This window comes from Haliotis rufescens, unplaced genomic scaffold (assembly GCF_023055435.1).
Source record: "Haliotis rufescens isolate VD_foot unplaced genomic scaffold, xgHalRufe1.0.p SCAF_1, whole genome shotgun sequence".
Taxonomy (NCBI): Eukaryota; Metazoa; Mollusca; class Gastropoda; order Lepetellida; family Haliotidae; genus Haliotis; species Haliotis rufescens.
The window spans coordinates 72,018,717-72,034,384 of record NW_025963779.1 but is presented as its reverse complement, the minus strand read 5'-3'; the positions used below and the strand labels follow the sequence as shown (position 1 = coordinate 72,034,384).

Here is a 15,668-nt window from a genome sequence, read left to right as displayed (position 1 = left end):
GACCAGATGACGTCACTATTGAACGTGACGTAACGTATCCCTATCCTGTGACGTCACCTAACAACGGGCGTGAGAATGGCCCGTCGTCAAGTAATATGAGGGCATTATCAAGTTACAGTGGCCCACTCATTTCTGATAACATACGGGCGTTTTAATGATAATTCTATCCGTTTTAGCTTTAAAACAGACTAATGTAAGTATTTGGGGGCGCTTTACATATTGTTTTGCATAATTTTGTAGATATGCTACTAAGGACTTACCACTGCGCCGGAGTGTTTCACTGACCCATTTTTAAAAATATGGAAACGTCAGAAAACTAACCAGATGACGTCACTATTGAACGTGACGTCACCTAACTACGGGCGTGATAATGGCCCGTCGTCAAGCCATATGAGGGCATTATCAAGTTACAGTGGCCCGCTCATTTCTGATAACATGCGGGCGGTTTAATGATAATTCTATCCATTTTAGCTATAATGTCAGATAGATGGTGGTTGACGGGGTCGTCCTCCATTGATCTGAGGCGGGGAAGGGCGCATTATTACAATTCGGCTTTTGAAAGCTTTTCGGTATATATTTGATCTTCTAAAACAAGCGCTTTATCTGTAAACACATGAATCGTTCCAACTATAAACACAGTCAATAACTCTGAATAACTCGTTTATATCATAAAGTGTATTTTTATGAATGTATGTCGGTATGCCTCGTTTATATCATAAAACGATACGCATTTACGGTTTTACCGCACTCACGGGTAATCCGTCGATTTGGCACTCCCGGTACCAACAACAGAATCTCTTGATTTATGAGTTCGGCACTGCCGGTGTCCCGGTATAAACTCTCCCCCGTACAAATTCTCCCCCCGGAGATTTTATACCGGTACAGATTCTCCCCCGGAGAATCTGTTCTGAAATAAAATCTCCCCCGGGCGGATATGTTTCGCGCCCCCCTCAGTATAAAGTCTCCCCCCTGATTATTCGGTTTGTTGCAATGTCTTTAAGTACTATATTCTTTAAATAGTTATCTTTAATGTAAGGAGGGTTACTTTAAAAAATAGATTATGAAATATGGTCATAATGAATTGATATTTCAGCATATTTTATTTGGTAAATGTACCTTCCATCCTAAAATAATTATAAGACATAATCATACCAAACAAATTTGAATGAAATGACTTAATGTAACAAATACATGTACGCTTACTGTTGTAACAGAATTCAGAAACCTTTAAATCCTCGCAAACATTCGGTTTTAACACTAACTACGTAAAAACTGTCAATATATCCACGCGCGCCTCCAGCCCAGGCTGTCCGTTAATACTCTGATTTTAGATCTAAAATATATTCCTTAATACAGGCTACGATATGAAAATGGTATCAGTGTAATATCAGTGGCTAGAATATCATGGTGCAAGCAGGTTTCTGTTAAACATACAACATCATAACTATCTAATTCAGCACTGATAAAATCTACTTTGTCTTTAAGACTGCGTACGTTTAGATATATAATCTTTAAATCTGGACTATGCAAAGGTCCTGGATTCGGATGGATATCATCGCAGCCGAAGAGAAAAAGTAAAACTAAGAATGATAATCGGAAATTATATAAGCAAAGTAACCCAAAAAATAATGAAATGTGTATCATCTTCCCGAAATGATTAGCATGTAGAATAGATTCAAAAACACCCACTATCAGCCTGTATTGAACAACATCAACCGGCATCGACAAAGCAAAGTGATCATGTAATTGTTACAATCGGGCTGGCGGTGAATCTGAGAAGGGATTCATACGTTATATACAACTTAAAAAAAATATGATTATGAAAAACGAAAGGAAAAGTGCCCTCCCACACCTGAAAAGAAACACCCCCCGCAAAATCAATAAAAATAAAAATAAACAAATAAAAACAAACAACCACACACACAAGTAACTAAATGTATATTTAGATTAATATATAACCCAGAAAAAATAAAGGAGAGAAAAAAATAAATAAAAAATACATAAACAAATAAACATTAAAACCTAGAGGAATATGAAAATGTGTAATGCTAAAGCACGAAGACACGATAAACTGTACCAACATTACAATGTTCCCCGTTATGCATGCTTTACCTGGATTACATACGGGTGATCTAAGTTAGAAATATATGACTGATATAAATTCTTTAAACACGGTAATATCGAATATGCTTGGATTATCTTTTTTTTCAAATGTGCTCCATTCAAGAAAAGTTATATAGAATTATATATTTACTCTCCCCCATGTATTTTGCTCTTTTATGTAAAAGCTTTTTCACCTTACACATTTTAATTACAGATTCCTATGTTTTGATTTTAATGCAAACAAACCAGGCTTTTGAAATGCTATACAAAAACTATGCTTAAAAGTTTACAGAGTTTGTTGTTTCTAATACAGTTTTTGTTGTCTGTATACATTTTTTTAATATACCAGTTTGAGTCTACGTGTGAACACAATCGATGGTTGAAATGTAAGTCTAAGAACAAAACATGAACTAATTCTCAAGAACTCTGATGTATAAAGTTACCTTCATCTTTGATTGACTGATGTATTTTCAATCTTTATTCAGCACTGAAGAGGCCACAGGCCTATAGTACGAAGCATTAAGTTTATGAATAATCAGCATTGATTTTGACTCCATAAACTGTCATAAAGTATTCATAAAGTATCAGGGGTCATTTCAACTTGCAAAATTATTGACATACCCCTTTATAGAGCGAGGATTGGGCTGTTTTCCCACCCGATTGACTGATATTACAACATTCACATGGTTTAGAACGGTACAATGAATGGTAAAGCATGCAAATTACACTAATACACGATATTTCATAAGAAAACATCATATCTCCGTTAAAACATAAAACTAATATTTATGAATCTACATATTGATATAAGACTTTATCACTGTATCCAATCCCAAAATAGATATAAACTTTCGGACAGTTCAGTTCAAAATTCTTCAACCTTTAATACATCACAGGATTTGTAGCTAGACGACGGGAATCTACAGTCTTGACTGTGTGTTTTCTTTGATGAGAATGTTTCTCACCGACCTTAGCGTGTAGGGGTGTGATATCCTGGGCAGGAAATGACAGTGTTTTGACATTAATTAACGTGTTGGACATCCCTAATTACCCTTTACTAATTCATGTTAAACCAACACAGGATGTTTTCTGGAAGTGGACAATCGCGAATGCCATAGGGCTGACACGACACGTGTTAATAACTGTCCTAGAACTTCTAAAGTTACTAAACAATCTTTATACCTAACGACTAGCATATAAACTAAACATCGTCTCTATCAGAAGCCAGCTAAACAACCAAACAATCAAATTTCAAAAACAAAACAAATTCTTAGGACTTATTTTCGATGAACATCTCACCTGGGATGCTCACATCCAAAACCTAACTAAATGCAGTAAAGACCTAAACACCCTAAGATGCCTAACTGGCTCTAACTGGGGAGTTTGAATACTATTCCTGTTGTTTTTTCTGAGTTAAGGGAGAAGCCCCATTTGTCAGCCCATTGTTGTATTTTATTTAGAGATTTTTGGAGTAAATTTTGGGCCATTTTAATGCTTTTAGTGCAGATCATCCGCGAATTTTGATGTGTTTAGTTTAGGGGATAGGCCATCGAATAGATCGTTTATCATTATATTGAAGAGGGTGGGGCTGAGGATACTGCCACAAAACGACCGCCACAACACGACCCTCATCCAAGCACCCTACAGCCCACATGGCAACAACACTCCCCCACAAGCAAGCACAACAACAAAACACAAACACTAAGAAATCCACAGCTACACCCATCCCGCAAACACCTACACAACTCTCCACATCACATGCCTCCCCTATGGAAACTCAAACAGCTAAACCTAATCTTACCGATGACGAAGATTTCCTCCACTACTGAGGAAACAATAGACACTACTTCAACTAAAACAAACCAAACTTCCCTCTCAGCCCCAAAAAGGAAGAAAAAACTAAACCGCAATTCTCCCCAACCAGCTAACACCCAAAACCTAAATAACCCCACCTTACTCCTAGTATACATGCATAGTCCAAACTCACCAAAAGCTAGCATGAAATCCTTTCACAAAGTAGCTTTCAATCTAAAATTAACCCATCTTCCCTTCTTCCTCTTTAACCTCCATCTAAAAGAAGTCACCGAATAAACTAAAAACTAAAAACTAAATCACCAATCACCAATCACCCGAACCCAATAATGGAAGGACTAAATATTTTTCAGTGGAACACCAACGGACTCACCTCTCACGGCCATAAACTAAAAACGAAATTTAAACTAAATAAAGGCCCTCACATTGATTGTATCCAGGAAACCAAATTCTCAAAAAAAATCCAAATTCACACTACCTAACTACAACTCAGTTAGAACTGACAGAGCTAAACCAAAAACAAGAAGAGCCGCAGGAGGACTAATCATATTTATCAGGGAAGATATAAATTACGAAGAAATAAAAATAGACACGCCAAACCTAGAAGCCAACGGCATTAAAATCACATTATATAACCGAAAAATAAACATCATAAATATATACCACTGGGCGGAACAAAAGTCCAACTTGAGGATCTAAACAAACTACTCAAAATAAGCGATACATCTACTATATTCCCAGGAGACTTTAACGCTCACCATCCTACATGGAGCATAGATGATAAAATATATAATCATGGCAAATTAATTTCCGAATGGATAGAAACAAACGACCTAGTACTCCTAAATAACAACCAACCCACGAGGTACGATAAGATAAACCAAAAAATGTCGGCTATCGACCTAACCATATGCACCGCAGATCTAGCTCAAAGTACTCAATGGGAAATGCACGACGTCCCTCTAGGTAGTGACCACTTCCCCATAAACATAACCATAGGAAATACAAACGTACCAATCCAAACAGAAAACCAAGAACCAAAATTCCATTACAATAAAGCTAACTGGGACCAATTCCAAGATATCTGCAACGAAGCTAACTTAAACGAAATAGAAAATAATGATCCAGAAACCTATTGTAGAAACCTAACAGACTATATAATAAACAGAGCCAGAACCTCCATCCCCTTCAAAACATCTAAGACAGGCTAGGCAAACCCACGGTACCATGGTGGAATGAGGAAATAGAACAGACTAGACGAAAACGTAAATCAGCCTTAAATAAAGCAAAACGCGACTACAAACATCTAAACATAGCCCACGAACTAAACCTCCAGGTTAAAAAACTAGTCCAACTAGCCAAGGTATAAATAACCGTACAGATGCCAGAACGGTCTGGCGCAAAATCCAAGCTATTAGAGGCTTAAAACGACATAAAAATACCCTAACATTAACAACTCAACCAACCCCGCCCAAAAAGCAAATAATCTCGCCAAACACTTTTCGGCCGTTAGCAGTAACACCAACTTCAGCCAAAAATTCCAAGATAAACTTAAAACAAAAAACAAACCCACAAAAGAACCAAACAATAACAATCTAGAAATAAACCAATCCTTCACAATGGAGGAGCTCCTCTATGTAATCCAAAACAGGAAAAAGGGCACAGCCTTTACCAAACTTCTTACCAAATAATTAAAAATCTCCCGCTAAAACTACTCCAGGCACTACTCAAACTATACAATCTCATCTACCTAAACGGACAGGTTCCTACTCCCTGGAAACAGGCCCTAGTCATACCAATCCCTAAACCTAATAAACCAGCCAATCAAGCTAACTCATATAGACCAATATCCCTAACTTCAAACTTATGCAAAGTAATGGAATCAATGGCTAAAAATAGATTACAACATTACCTAACCCAAAATAACATCAACTATTGAACTGCATGGCAAGTATTTATAAAACGACCGGGGGGGGAAATATTCTGGGGGGAGACTTTATTTCGTAGGGTGGGGGAGAGTTTATTTCGAGAGGGGCGGAACTGTACCGGTATAAATTCGCCGGGGGGAGATTTTATTCTGGGGGCGAATATATTTCGTGACACCGGGACTATCTGAAATTCAGATTTGGCGTTCCCGGCCCATAACCGCAGGCAGGTATGCGACAACATTTCCTTGCGCCGTGTTGATCCTCTACCAGCTAGCTGCGTTCAAAGAAAACGTCACACTTTCATTCGTACATCCTTCGGCGTCGTTGTTGGTTCTTGTCACTTGATAGAAGTCAGTCGTGATGAAGGAAATATGTCTATACACTGTTTTGGAACACAGGATGACTTCACGTTTCTGTCGATAAAGACATGACTTTCTTTTATTTAAGAGCGGTGTGCATACTGTCAAGTCGTGAGAGTGGCTTCCCTTTGATTGTTCACACATGTGTTTTTTTGTTTTGGTTGATCTTTTCAGACTGTTCAGTAACTAATGATCAGTCAAATAGTTTTGTCTCATATTGGTACGGATTTGAGACTCATTATGTATTTTTCTTAAAATCATCAACATGAGACAGGTCAAATTGTGACAACTTTGATATCGTAGGCAGATCACAAGATTCGGTAAGTTTACCGTTGATATTAACACTGACCAACCCCCCCCCCACCCCCCAACCCCCAACCCCACCCCCCGCCGCCGTGTTCAGTGTAAAAATAACCTGTGCTATTTTGACCAGATTATCAAGATTAGTATATCTTACGTCATGTTCTGTTGTTAAGTCTCGTAACACATATTTCAACAGATATTATGTTCTATTAAGACTGCTTTGGTGTATACTGAGGTAGATTAAGAATTTTCTATAAGAACAATCTATAAATATGTTTTATCAGGAATGGCATTCTATTCTAGAAAACAGTTCAAGGTATGACTTGTACAGAACCTTTAAGAGTCTCATTCAACCAGAAAAATACTTATCACATTAACATCAAGAACCCTTCGATGTCCATTTATTCAATTTAGGCTTGGATTGTTAGATCTCATGATAAATGAAGGAAGAATAATGTCCACTGAAAGGTCAAAGAGGCTGTGCAATTATGTCATTCAGCTATAGAAAATGAAATTCATTTTACTTTTGTATGTCCTTATTATATTGTGATAGATAAGAGGAAAGTTTATACCAGAACGCTATCTGTCAAATTATCCTGAACCTGCTTTTATTTCTCTCCTTTCTTCAAAAGATATTATAACTGGCTATATATGTTAAAAATACACTTTCCCTCAGAAACAAATTGTTGAACATGAGTATATATCCAAATATGTAAAACTACTTATTTATAACTCTCTTGTTTATATGCCAGAGGCCTTACCTGCAATAAATATCTTTGACTCTTTGACACAAGTAACAAAATGAACGAAAACAGGTGTCAGAAAAGAAACCTGGTAACTGCTCAACCCTTGCACACCATCTCCGGATCTGCTAGTGCTGAGATCTTGTAGATTAAGGTAAAACATGGTCAAGTGCATTGTGTCCTCTTTACTTACTGGCACTGTTGTGTGCAATTGCAAGGTTAAAATAGGGCAATAAATCATTGTTATATTGTTATTGAGCTAATAGTTATACAACACTTTTTAATGGTAATCTCAGATATCTTGTATCAGTATTTCCAGATCAGCTGAGATCATGGCATTTGTGTCAGCAGCAAGAGTTGCCCTGCATAATGTCCTTCACCTTCATGGTCAAGTGAGGCTGCTGAGGCTGACCTACAGGAAGGCCAGTTTGCATGGAGTGTGCATTTCCCATGTGCGCTGTCTTGCATCAACGAAGAACGGTCCAAGTATCGGCAACAGTCTTCATAATGATACGACCTGTAACACGGATAAGATGACTCCAGATCAATCTCCCACTTCTATGGAACCACCTGGCATCCGCCATGTTGAAGAAACTGAGGCTGATTCTACAAACTCTATGCCATCGGCTAATGTAAGCCAAGCCCTGAACAGACGATTTGGTATGGAGAATCTGGATCACTTACATCTGGAGCAGACATCGAGTGATGGCACAGACAGTGATTCTGATGATGAAATAAAGTCATCATGGACATTTGAAGAAGAAAATAAAAGTGTAGAATTATCTAATGCAGATTTGGATAGAACAAATTTAAGACAGATTTCACAACATGTGGTGGAACCACAATACCATTTAGCTGCTTATGTCAGTGAATCCGAAACTCTCTCCCAGCTTGTGAGACTGGGTGTTGATCTGACTCAGCTTCAGAGAGTTAAGGGTGCGGCTGATATGATCATTAAGCTGGATTTTGAGACACAGGTTAAACCATACCTGTTATTTTTGCATGATATTGGTGTGACTGATTCTCACCTAGGAAATTACATTTCTAAGAACCCTAACATCTTTAATGAAGACTTAGAGGACTTGAGAGTGAGGATAAACTATTTGGAATCAAAGAAATTTTCAAAAGAGTCAATAGCCCGCATTGTATCAAAGGCTCATGTGTTCATACTGATGCCAGTAAAGATGGTCGATGCCAAGCTTGGGTACTTGCAGCAGGAGTACCGACTGACAGGTAATTAGATGGGGACCAGTTTAACATCATCCTTGATAGTCAAGTATATTAGCATGTTTACATCTCTTTTCTGTCAAGAAAGATACCCTGGAACCATTCTCAACTATAGCTTTGTTGTGAACCATGCTTAAAAGACACGCCGAAGACCCGGGTTTGATTCCCGACATGGGTACAATGTGTGAAGCCCATTTCTGGTGACCCCCGCCGTGATATTGCTGGAATATTGCTAAAAGCGGCGTAAAACCATACTCACTCACTCACTCACTTAAAAGACACTTCACTAAGAATAGACGTGCAAACAGATTACATTGATGAGTGAGAGAAATCCTGTGCCAAGAGAGATGGAGATGGTCAGGTCCCTTCTGAAAAGAAGCTTTGGTGGTGAATGGGTCCAGGTATTTCTCCAACAGAATGGAGGATTGGTGTAACCTGCATTATCTGCTGGAGTATGACTGTGTTGATGTTTTCTGTATTAAACTTAATGTAAATAGTTTGATGTATTGTTTGTACAACTTGTGTGTTCAGAGATTTACAGTATTTGTTTGAATGTGCCCATATTGCTGCCATGGTTACAGCACTGGTGGGAACCATGATGCTTGTTGAGTAAAGACTTTGAATGATATTAGTTGAAATGTAGAGATATTTGACAACTGAAGAAGCATAGTATAGTATAACACCACACTCAGCAATAATCCAGCTATATGAAAGCGGTCTGTAAAAAAATCGAGTCTGTACCAGACAATCCAGTGTTTGATATTATGAGCATCGATCCCTGCCACCACTGAGCCTGACAAGCCAATCCAGTTAGTTGCTTGTTACAACCGGGAGAGGTTGCCAGGGAACAATTTTGGGGATGGGGATTTCATTTTGTGGTTGAAGAAAACCCAGAATTTGTATTTACCAGAAAAGAAATGCCAGTTTTATGTACTTAATTATATGCTATCTACAAAAATTGCCATAGGCTTTCCCATCCCACAGGACTCACACCTTTTGCATCCGCTCACAATATTCTTCGCCCGGTAAGAATGTGTATGTAGGAGTTGTTACAGTATGATGATGTTAGAAGTCTGTTCCTGCTGTGTGTTGTCAGGGAACGAGGTGAGGGCTGTGATCACAAGACTGCCTAAGCTGGCCACATGGAATCTCCAAAAACTCAAGGTAAGTGGTTGTACGAACATCAGTGACCATGGTGACATCCTCTAGGTTTAACCTTTTTGTCCTCCTGAGGTTTTGTTTTCCAAACATGCTGCCCACAACAACCTGACCGCCGTCACAGTAGGGCTGGGACAAGTCCAAATTTACTACCCGGGTACCCATCCCCCTATTACCTGACCCTACCCAGGTACCCACTGTAGGTCTCATGAGATGGAGGGCGGTCGGGTAGCCTAGTGGTTAAAGCGTTCGCTCGTCACGCCGAAGACCAGGGTTCTATTCCCGACATGGGTACAATATGTGAAGCCCATTTCTGGTGTCCCCCGCTGTGATATTGCTGGAATATTGCTAAAAGCGGCGTAAAACCATACTCACTCACTCTCATGAGATGGGTACAAAATGTCCGATTGGGAATAGTTTGGGACACCTGTCAAAATGTATTTAGATACACGTATAGACCAATCTGGTCATGCATACACTGAAGTTGACTGTAGTTTTAACTTTATGCAAACATGTTAAGTCAGAAAGAATGGGTGCATAGTCAGAAAGATATGCAAACATTAGTGACTTGTAGTGAAACCATAGAGTAGTCCTGTGCGTACCTGGGTCCAACTCGTTACCCACCCGACCCGAGTACCTGAGTTACCCGTCCCAGCCCTACACAGGAGCTATGTTGGAAGTATTAGTATGGCCCCATTCTGGTATCAGTGTGTAATGTATCAAATGTCATATAAAGCAGTTTCATATTCAACAAGAAAATAAAACATTGAAACTCCTTTGTATGTGATGCAATCTCATTATGATCCGATCTTAGTTCTCGCTAAGGCTGAACAAAGATCTGATGACATCCCATTACGGGTCACGCCAGAACGACCTTTCATCCAAACAATCAAAGTGTCGCTTACCAGATCGTGAAAGTGACAGACGGAATATGTTTTCTAATCATGAAACCTAGAAAACGTTAACACAGGGTATTTGGAATGACTGTTGTTGCCCGTACGACTGATTCTGTCAAAATTATCGTCTATCTCTCGCTTCCAGGGGATAAAAAGTTGAACGGAGGAGGCGTTGCGCAGTATGGGAGAAGCACTGCCATACAATCGCAACCATATATTAGACATTCCGGAATGTTCTTTTGTTCAGTTTTCAAATTTTTATCAAGAACTGTGTCAACATATTTTTCAAGTGTACTCTGAAATGGAAATCGCCAGGTTGAGTTCCGTAAAGCTTGAGAAAGCTGCTTTCTAATGGGCTGATGTCGACAAAGTTCGGGAAAGTTTGTTCTGACGTGACCCGTAATGGGAAGTCCTAAGATCTTTGTTCAGCGGCAGCGAGAACTTAGATCTCATTTTAATGAGATTGTATGTGATGTGAAAATTTGTGAGGATGATCACCCAAAGGTTTCCATAGACTTGATCATCAACTTTGCAAGATCAGATCCAGACTTTTGTAGAATGTCAACCTAGTAGCCTCATTGAAAGTGTTGCTATGAATAGTTTGGAAAATGTTGCATGTGCAAATCTCACATTGATTTTCAGATACAAGGGTTTAAAATTCTTTGTTTGTTTGTTGTTTAACGCCGCACTCAGCAATATTCCAGCTATACGACGGCAGTCTGTAAATAATCAAGTCTGGACCAGACAATCAAGTGATTGACATCATGAGCATCGATCCACGCAATTGGGATACGATGACATGCATCAACCAAGTCAACGAGCCTGACCACCCGATCCCGTTAGTCGTCTCTTATGAAATTCTTTGCAGTAGAGTGTCGAGGACACATTTAAGTATTTTTTTTGTTTAAGTTTTGTTAAGCAGTAGATTTGAAAGTGATTTGAATGAGATTGGTAACCATAGAAACAACTGTCATGTGTGTTGCAGGATAACAGATTCTACATCAAGGAATTCCTTGGATTTTCTGATGCAGAATTAAAACAGATGCTTGTGAAATATCCCAAGTTATTTTTGACCAGTAAGTATTTCACTGAAATGTAATCCATTACTTTGTATAAAAATGAAATTAGAATTTCTATGTCACGATGTGTGAAGCCATTGTTGAAAGATGACTAACACGTCTTGTTTGGTTCTCGAGTTGTTCACTTTAACATGTTTAATGGTGGCTGTTAAACATGACATGTGATGAGGTTTCATACGTACATATTGCACGGTTAGAAGTAAATGATCTGCCGTCAAGTTTTCATCTACCCAAAAGTAAAAGTGGTAGTCCAAAGCCCTCCCTGAAGTTCAGTAATCTCAGACACTGGACTTGTGTTCAAGCCCTGCATCACATACACACTTGTCTGTGAAGATGCTAATGCACAGTCGAAGATGCCAGCAACATGTGGTTTGGTACAGATGCGACAGTGGATTTTCTTTCCCATTTGTTGATCCCGTGACTAAGGACACACTGAAGGACAGAACAGCCACTGTCAATCTCATTGTCAGGGTGACATGTTGACAAGTATGCAAAGTCAGCATCCCCCAATTACCAGCTGACAGCGAATGGGGAGTCGAGAAATGTATAGAGGGCTTGTGATGTCTCTAGCCAGGTCTTTCCACGTCTGCTGCAGAACAAAGACATTTTGTAAGGATTGCATGTCCTGTGTCACATGATTAGCAAGAGTCTAAAATGACGGGAGGTCTCTCGTAGCGGAATATAGATTATTATCATGATATAGCTGTCATATTGCTGACTGTGGCATAAAACAACATTAATGGATGTCTGGTAGCCTAGTGGTTAAAGTGTGGATCGTCACACCTAAGAGTTAGGTTTAATTCCAAATATGGTATATTGTGTCCAATCTCATTAAAATCATATCTTAATTCTCGCTACCGCTAAACCAAAGATCTTAGGACATCCCATTACGGGTCAAGTCAGAACGACATTTCATCCGACCAATCACAGCATCCCTTACCAGATCACGAAAGTGACAGTCGGAAAGTGTTTCCTAATCATGTAAACTTGAAAAAGTTAACAGGGAGTATTCCAAACGACAGATACAGGCTTTATGACTAAATCTAAGCCAATTATTAGCCATTCCAGAATGTTCTGTTTTCAAAATTTTAATTGAGAATTTGTCAAAATTTGTTTTGAAGCGTAGTCACCAGTTTCAAACTAGTGCTGTAAAGCATGAGAAAGCAGCCTTCTGATTGGCAAGTGTCAACCTCTTGTCAGTCATTCCATTGGTCGGTCAGGGTTTTCAAAAGATTGATCTGACGTGACCTAATTGAATGTCCTCAGATCTTTGTTTAGCGTCAGCGAAAAATAAGATCTGATTTTAATGAAATTGTGTATCCAGCCTGTTCTTGGTGTCCCCTGCAATTAGGAATGTCAAAAGTGGTGTAAAACTTCACTCACTCACTCACTATATTTCAGGCAAGCATGACCTAGGTAGAAAGTTTGACTACCTGTACAACACGATGGAGATGTCCCACAACACATTGGTGGAGTGGCCACAGGTGTTCCGCTGTCGTCTCCACATCATCAAACAGAGGCATCAGTTCCTGCTGAGTGTGGACCGGGCTCAGTACAACCCCACCAAGGAGAACTATGTTTCACTGCATGCTCTAGTCACAGGCTACGACCTGGCCTTCTGTGAAAATGTGGCCAAAGCCTCGGTGATTCAATACAACAACTTTCTGAAATCAATTTAGTTTGCATTGTGGCAGCATTGATTATCCAGTGCATTATATCTCCATTCTATTTTGATAATCCCCAGGACCAATTTGCTACAAAAGCTTCATTATGAGCGCATTTTGAAAGGCACAAAACTAAAAAAGCCGTGTATTAATGAAATTACATGAGCAAAGGATATTATGTACTAAGTCAGGGCTCCTTTTAGCTATATAAAACATACACAAGGGCAACCTATTATCCCCTGCCATGAAGTGGGGTGGGGGGTATAGGAACGGAGTTCGTCCATCTGTCTTTCCATCCATCCGTCTGCTTATCAAAAGGGAAATCTTTTCTCAAACACTATTTAAGTTAGAGAAATGAAATTTTTCTCTCTGATATTACAGGTCATGATCTTAAATGAGTTAACAAATTGTTGCTAAAATTCATGTTTTACAGAGATATGCCCCTTGCTCTGTGCTTTTCAACTTAGTGCATACTGTGTGAAATGGGGACAGGTTTTCTCAGAACTACTGAAATCACATGAATGAAAGTTTGCACGCTTATCTAAGAGATACTTGTCAAGAAAATTAAAAATTGGTGCCTGAAAATTGTTTGTTTTTTATCAGAGTTATGGCCCTCGCCCATGCTTTTCAACTGAGTGCATACTGCATGAAATGGATTGAAGTCAGTTTAACTAAAAGATAATTACCAGGACTGAGTTGGAGAATTGGTGCCATAAAATTATTTTGTCCAGGGAAAGGACCTTTTTGGTGTTTTAATTTCACATTTAATCATTCTTTCTGATGACAAAGCAACCCTAGTGCCTATCTCTTCTCAAGGCTATACAGGACTTTTATTCATAGTTTATCTTCACCATTATATGAACAAATAAAATTTTAACGGCTCCATGGTGGGGTATAGTGAGAACGCTGTTTTCGTGTTGAAAAATGCAACCCAAAATTTATGTCTACCAGTGCCAAGCGCACGCAAAAAAGATTATGTGCACATGTTCCTATTATGGTTTACAGCAATACGTCATTAATGTAGGTGGCACTGTCAGCAGACTGGCCTATTTTTCAACTTAAATAAAATTATGGGATGCATCCTGGTTTTTGTGTCAACATGCACCTGGTGCAAGTTAAATCAAGTTCCTTAAATGGAACGCTGTCAGTTAGAGATAGGAGTGATGAAGGCGGGGATATCACGTCTGTGGTGGCGCTGACGTCCATATTTATAACAGAATGGGTGATCCAAGCTGGTATTGTGGTTGAAAGTAGGGCTGGAATGAGTCCAAATTTACTACCCGGGTACCCAACCCCCTATTACCCGACCCTCTCTGTATACCCGCTGTAGGTCTCAAGAGATAGGTACTAAATGTCCAATGGGGAATAGTTTTTGACAGTAGCCCTGGACAAAATGTATTTTGATACACGTATAAAATGATCTGGTCGTGCATACACTGAAGTTGACTGAAGTTTTATCTTTATTCAAACATATGAAAGTCAGAAGGAATGGGTGCATAGTCAGGAAGAAATGTGAACATTAGTGACTTGTAGTGTAACCATAGTGTTCTAGATCAATTTTGTCATTAAACAATATATCACATGACTAACCACGGGTCCGGGTAGTCCTGTGGGTACCCGGGTCCTTCTCAGTACCCACCCGACCCGAGTACCTGAGTTACCCATCCCAGTCCTAGTAGAAAGACAGTGTGTGTACGTCAATATATTGAGAAAAACGCCAGCAGCTGAAAGGAACCTCAGTTAACAAGAGTGAGTGAGTGAGTGAGTGAGTATGGTTTTACGTCGCTTTTAGCAATATTCCAGCAATATCACGGCGGGGGACACCATAAATTGGCTTCACACAATGTACCCATGTTGGGAATCGAACCCGGGTCTTCGGCGTGATGAGCGAACGCTTTAACCTCTAGGCTACCTGACCGCCCCTAGTTAACCAGAACTTAGCTGCTGAGAAGGTCTGCATAAATGGAACAAGACATTACTGCATACTGCAACTAGGATTCCGTAATCCAGAAAGAGTGTAGATCCAGACGATTTTACTGTCAACTGTACGCATGGATAGACAGGGTTTCATTGGAATCAACATAACTTGTGTGATGCACTGAGATACATGTGGTCAGTGACAGTTGGACATTTTTGTATGTGAAAAGTAATAAAGTTATGTTGACATTTGTTTTCTCATTTCTTCAGTAGGCATATCAGTGTATGGCAATGTGTGATGACTTCAACACCCGTCAGAGACAGGCCATTGGGTAAACGACACAGATTTTTTTTAGACAAGGTTTGTCACTGATGACCTTCCTTCCTTTATTTTCCCTTTGGAGGGCACGGGTGGCCCAGTCGTCTAAGGTGCCACGATTCGCTGTGCAGAGTTGCGTCCCTTGGGCACGCAAGAAACC

At 39.4% G+C, this 15,668-nt stretch overlaps 1 protein-coding gene and 1 long non-coding RNA gene across 4 annotated transcripts; one reads left to right on the top strand and one right to left on the bottom strand.

Moving 5' to 3' along the window:
- Positions 1-88: 88 nt before the first annotated feature.
- Positions 89-14,561, top strand: LOC124139716 (transcription termination factor 3, mitochondrial-like). 3 transcript variants are annotated; one of them, XM_046507003.2, is made up of 5 exons: positions 89-193; positions 7,559-8,481; positions 9,572-9,639; positions 11,515-11,605; positions 13,010-14,561. In XM_046507003.2, the coding sequence occupies exons 2-5, from the start codon at positions 7,581-7,583 to the stop codon at positions 13,285-13,287; spliced, it is 1,338 nt and encodes a 445-aa protein (XP_046362959.2). In that variant the 5' UTR covers positions 89-193; positions 7,559-7,580; the 3' UTR covers positions 13,288-14,561. The 3 variants fall into 3 exon arrangements, with proteins under 3 accessions (XP_046362959.2, XP_048256497.1, XP_046362958.2); XM_048400540.1 differs by lacking the exon at positions 89-193 and adding an exon at positions 6,307-6,522 and having other exon boundaries at positions 7,545-8,481; XM_046507002.2 differs by lacking the exon at positions 89-193 and adding an exon at positions 6,308-6,522.
- On the bottom strand, positions 11,713-13,175 carry LOC124139717. The gene is made up of 2 exons (XR_006861810.2): positions 13,042-13,175; positions 11,713-12,197 (listed from the first exon to the last, which is right to left on the bottom strand). It is a non-coding gene; the product is annotated as an uncharacterized LOC124139717 (long non-coding RNA).
- Positions 14,562-15,668: the final 1,107 nt, after the last annotated feature.

What these genes read in the sequence shown, in the direction of transcription:
- LOC124139716 (XM_046507003.2), top strand. Translation starts at nt 7,581, where the DNA reads ATGGCATTTGTGTCAGCAGCAAGAGTTGCCCTGCATAATGTCCTTCAC. An exon ending in GCAGGAGTACCGACTGACAG is followed by an intron (nt 8,482 to 9,571) that starts GTAATTAGATGG and finishes GTGTGTTGTCAG; the next exon opens with GGAACGAGGTGAGGGCTGTG. An exon ending in TCCCAAGTTATTTTTGACCA is followed by an intron (nt 11,606 to 13,009) that starts GTAAGTATTTCA and finishes ACTATATTTCAG; the next exon opens with GCAAGCATGACCTAGGTAGA.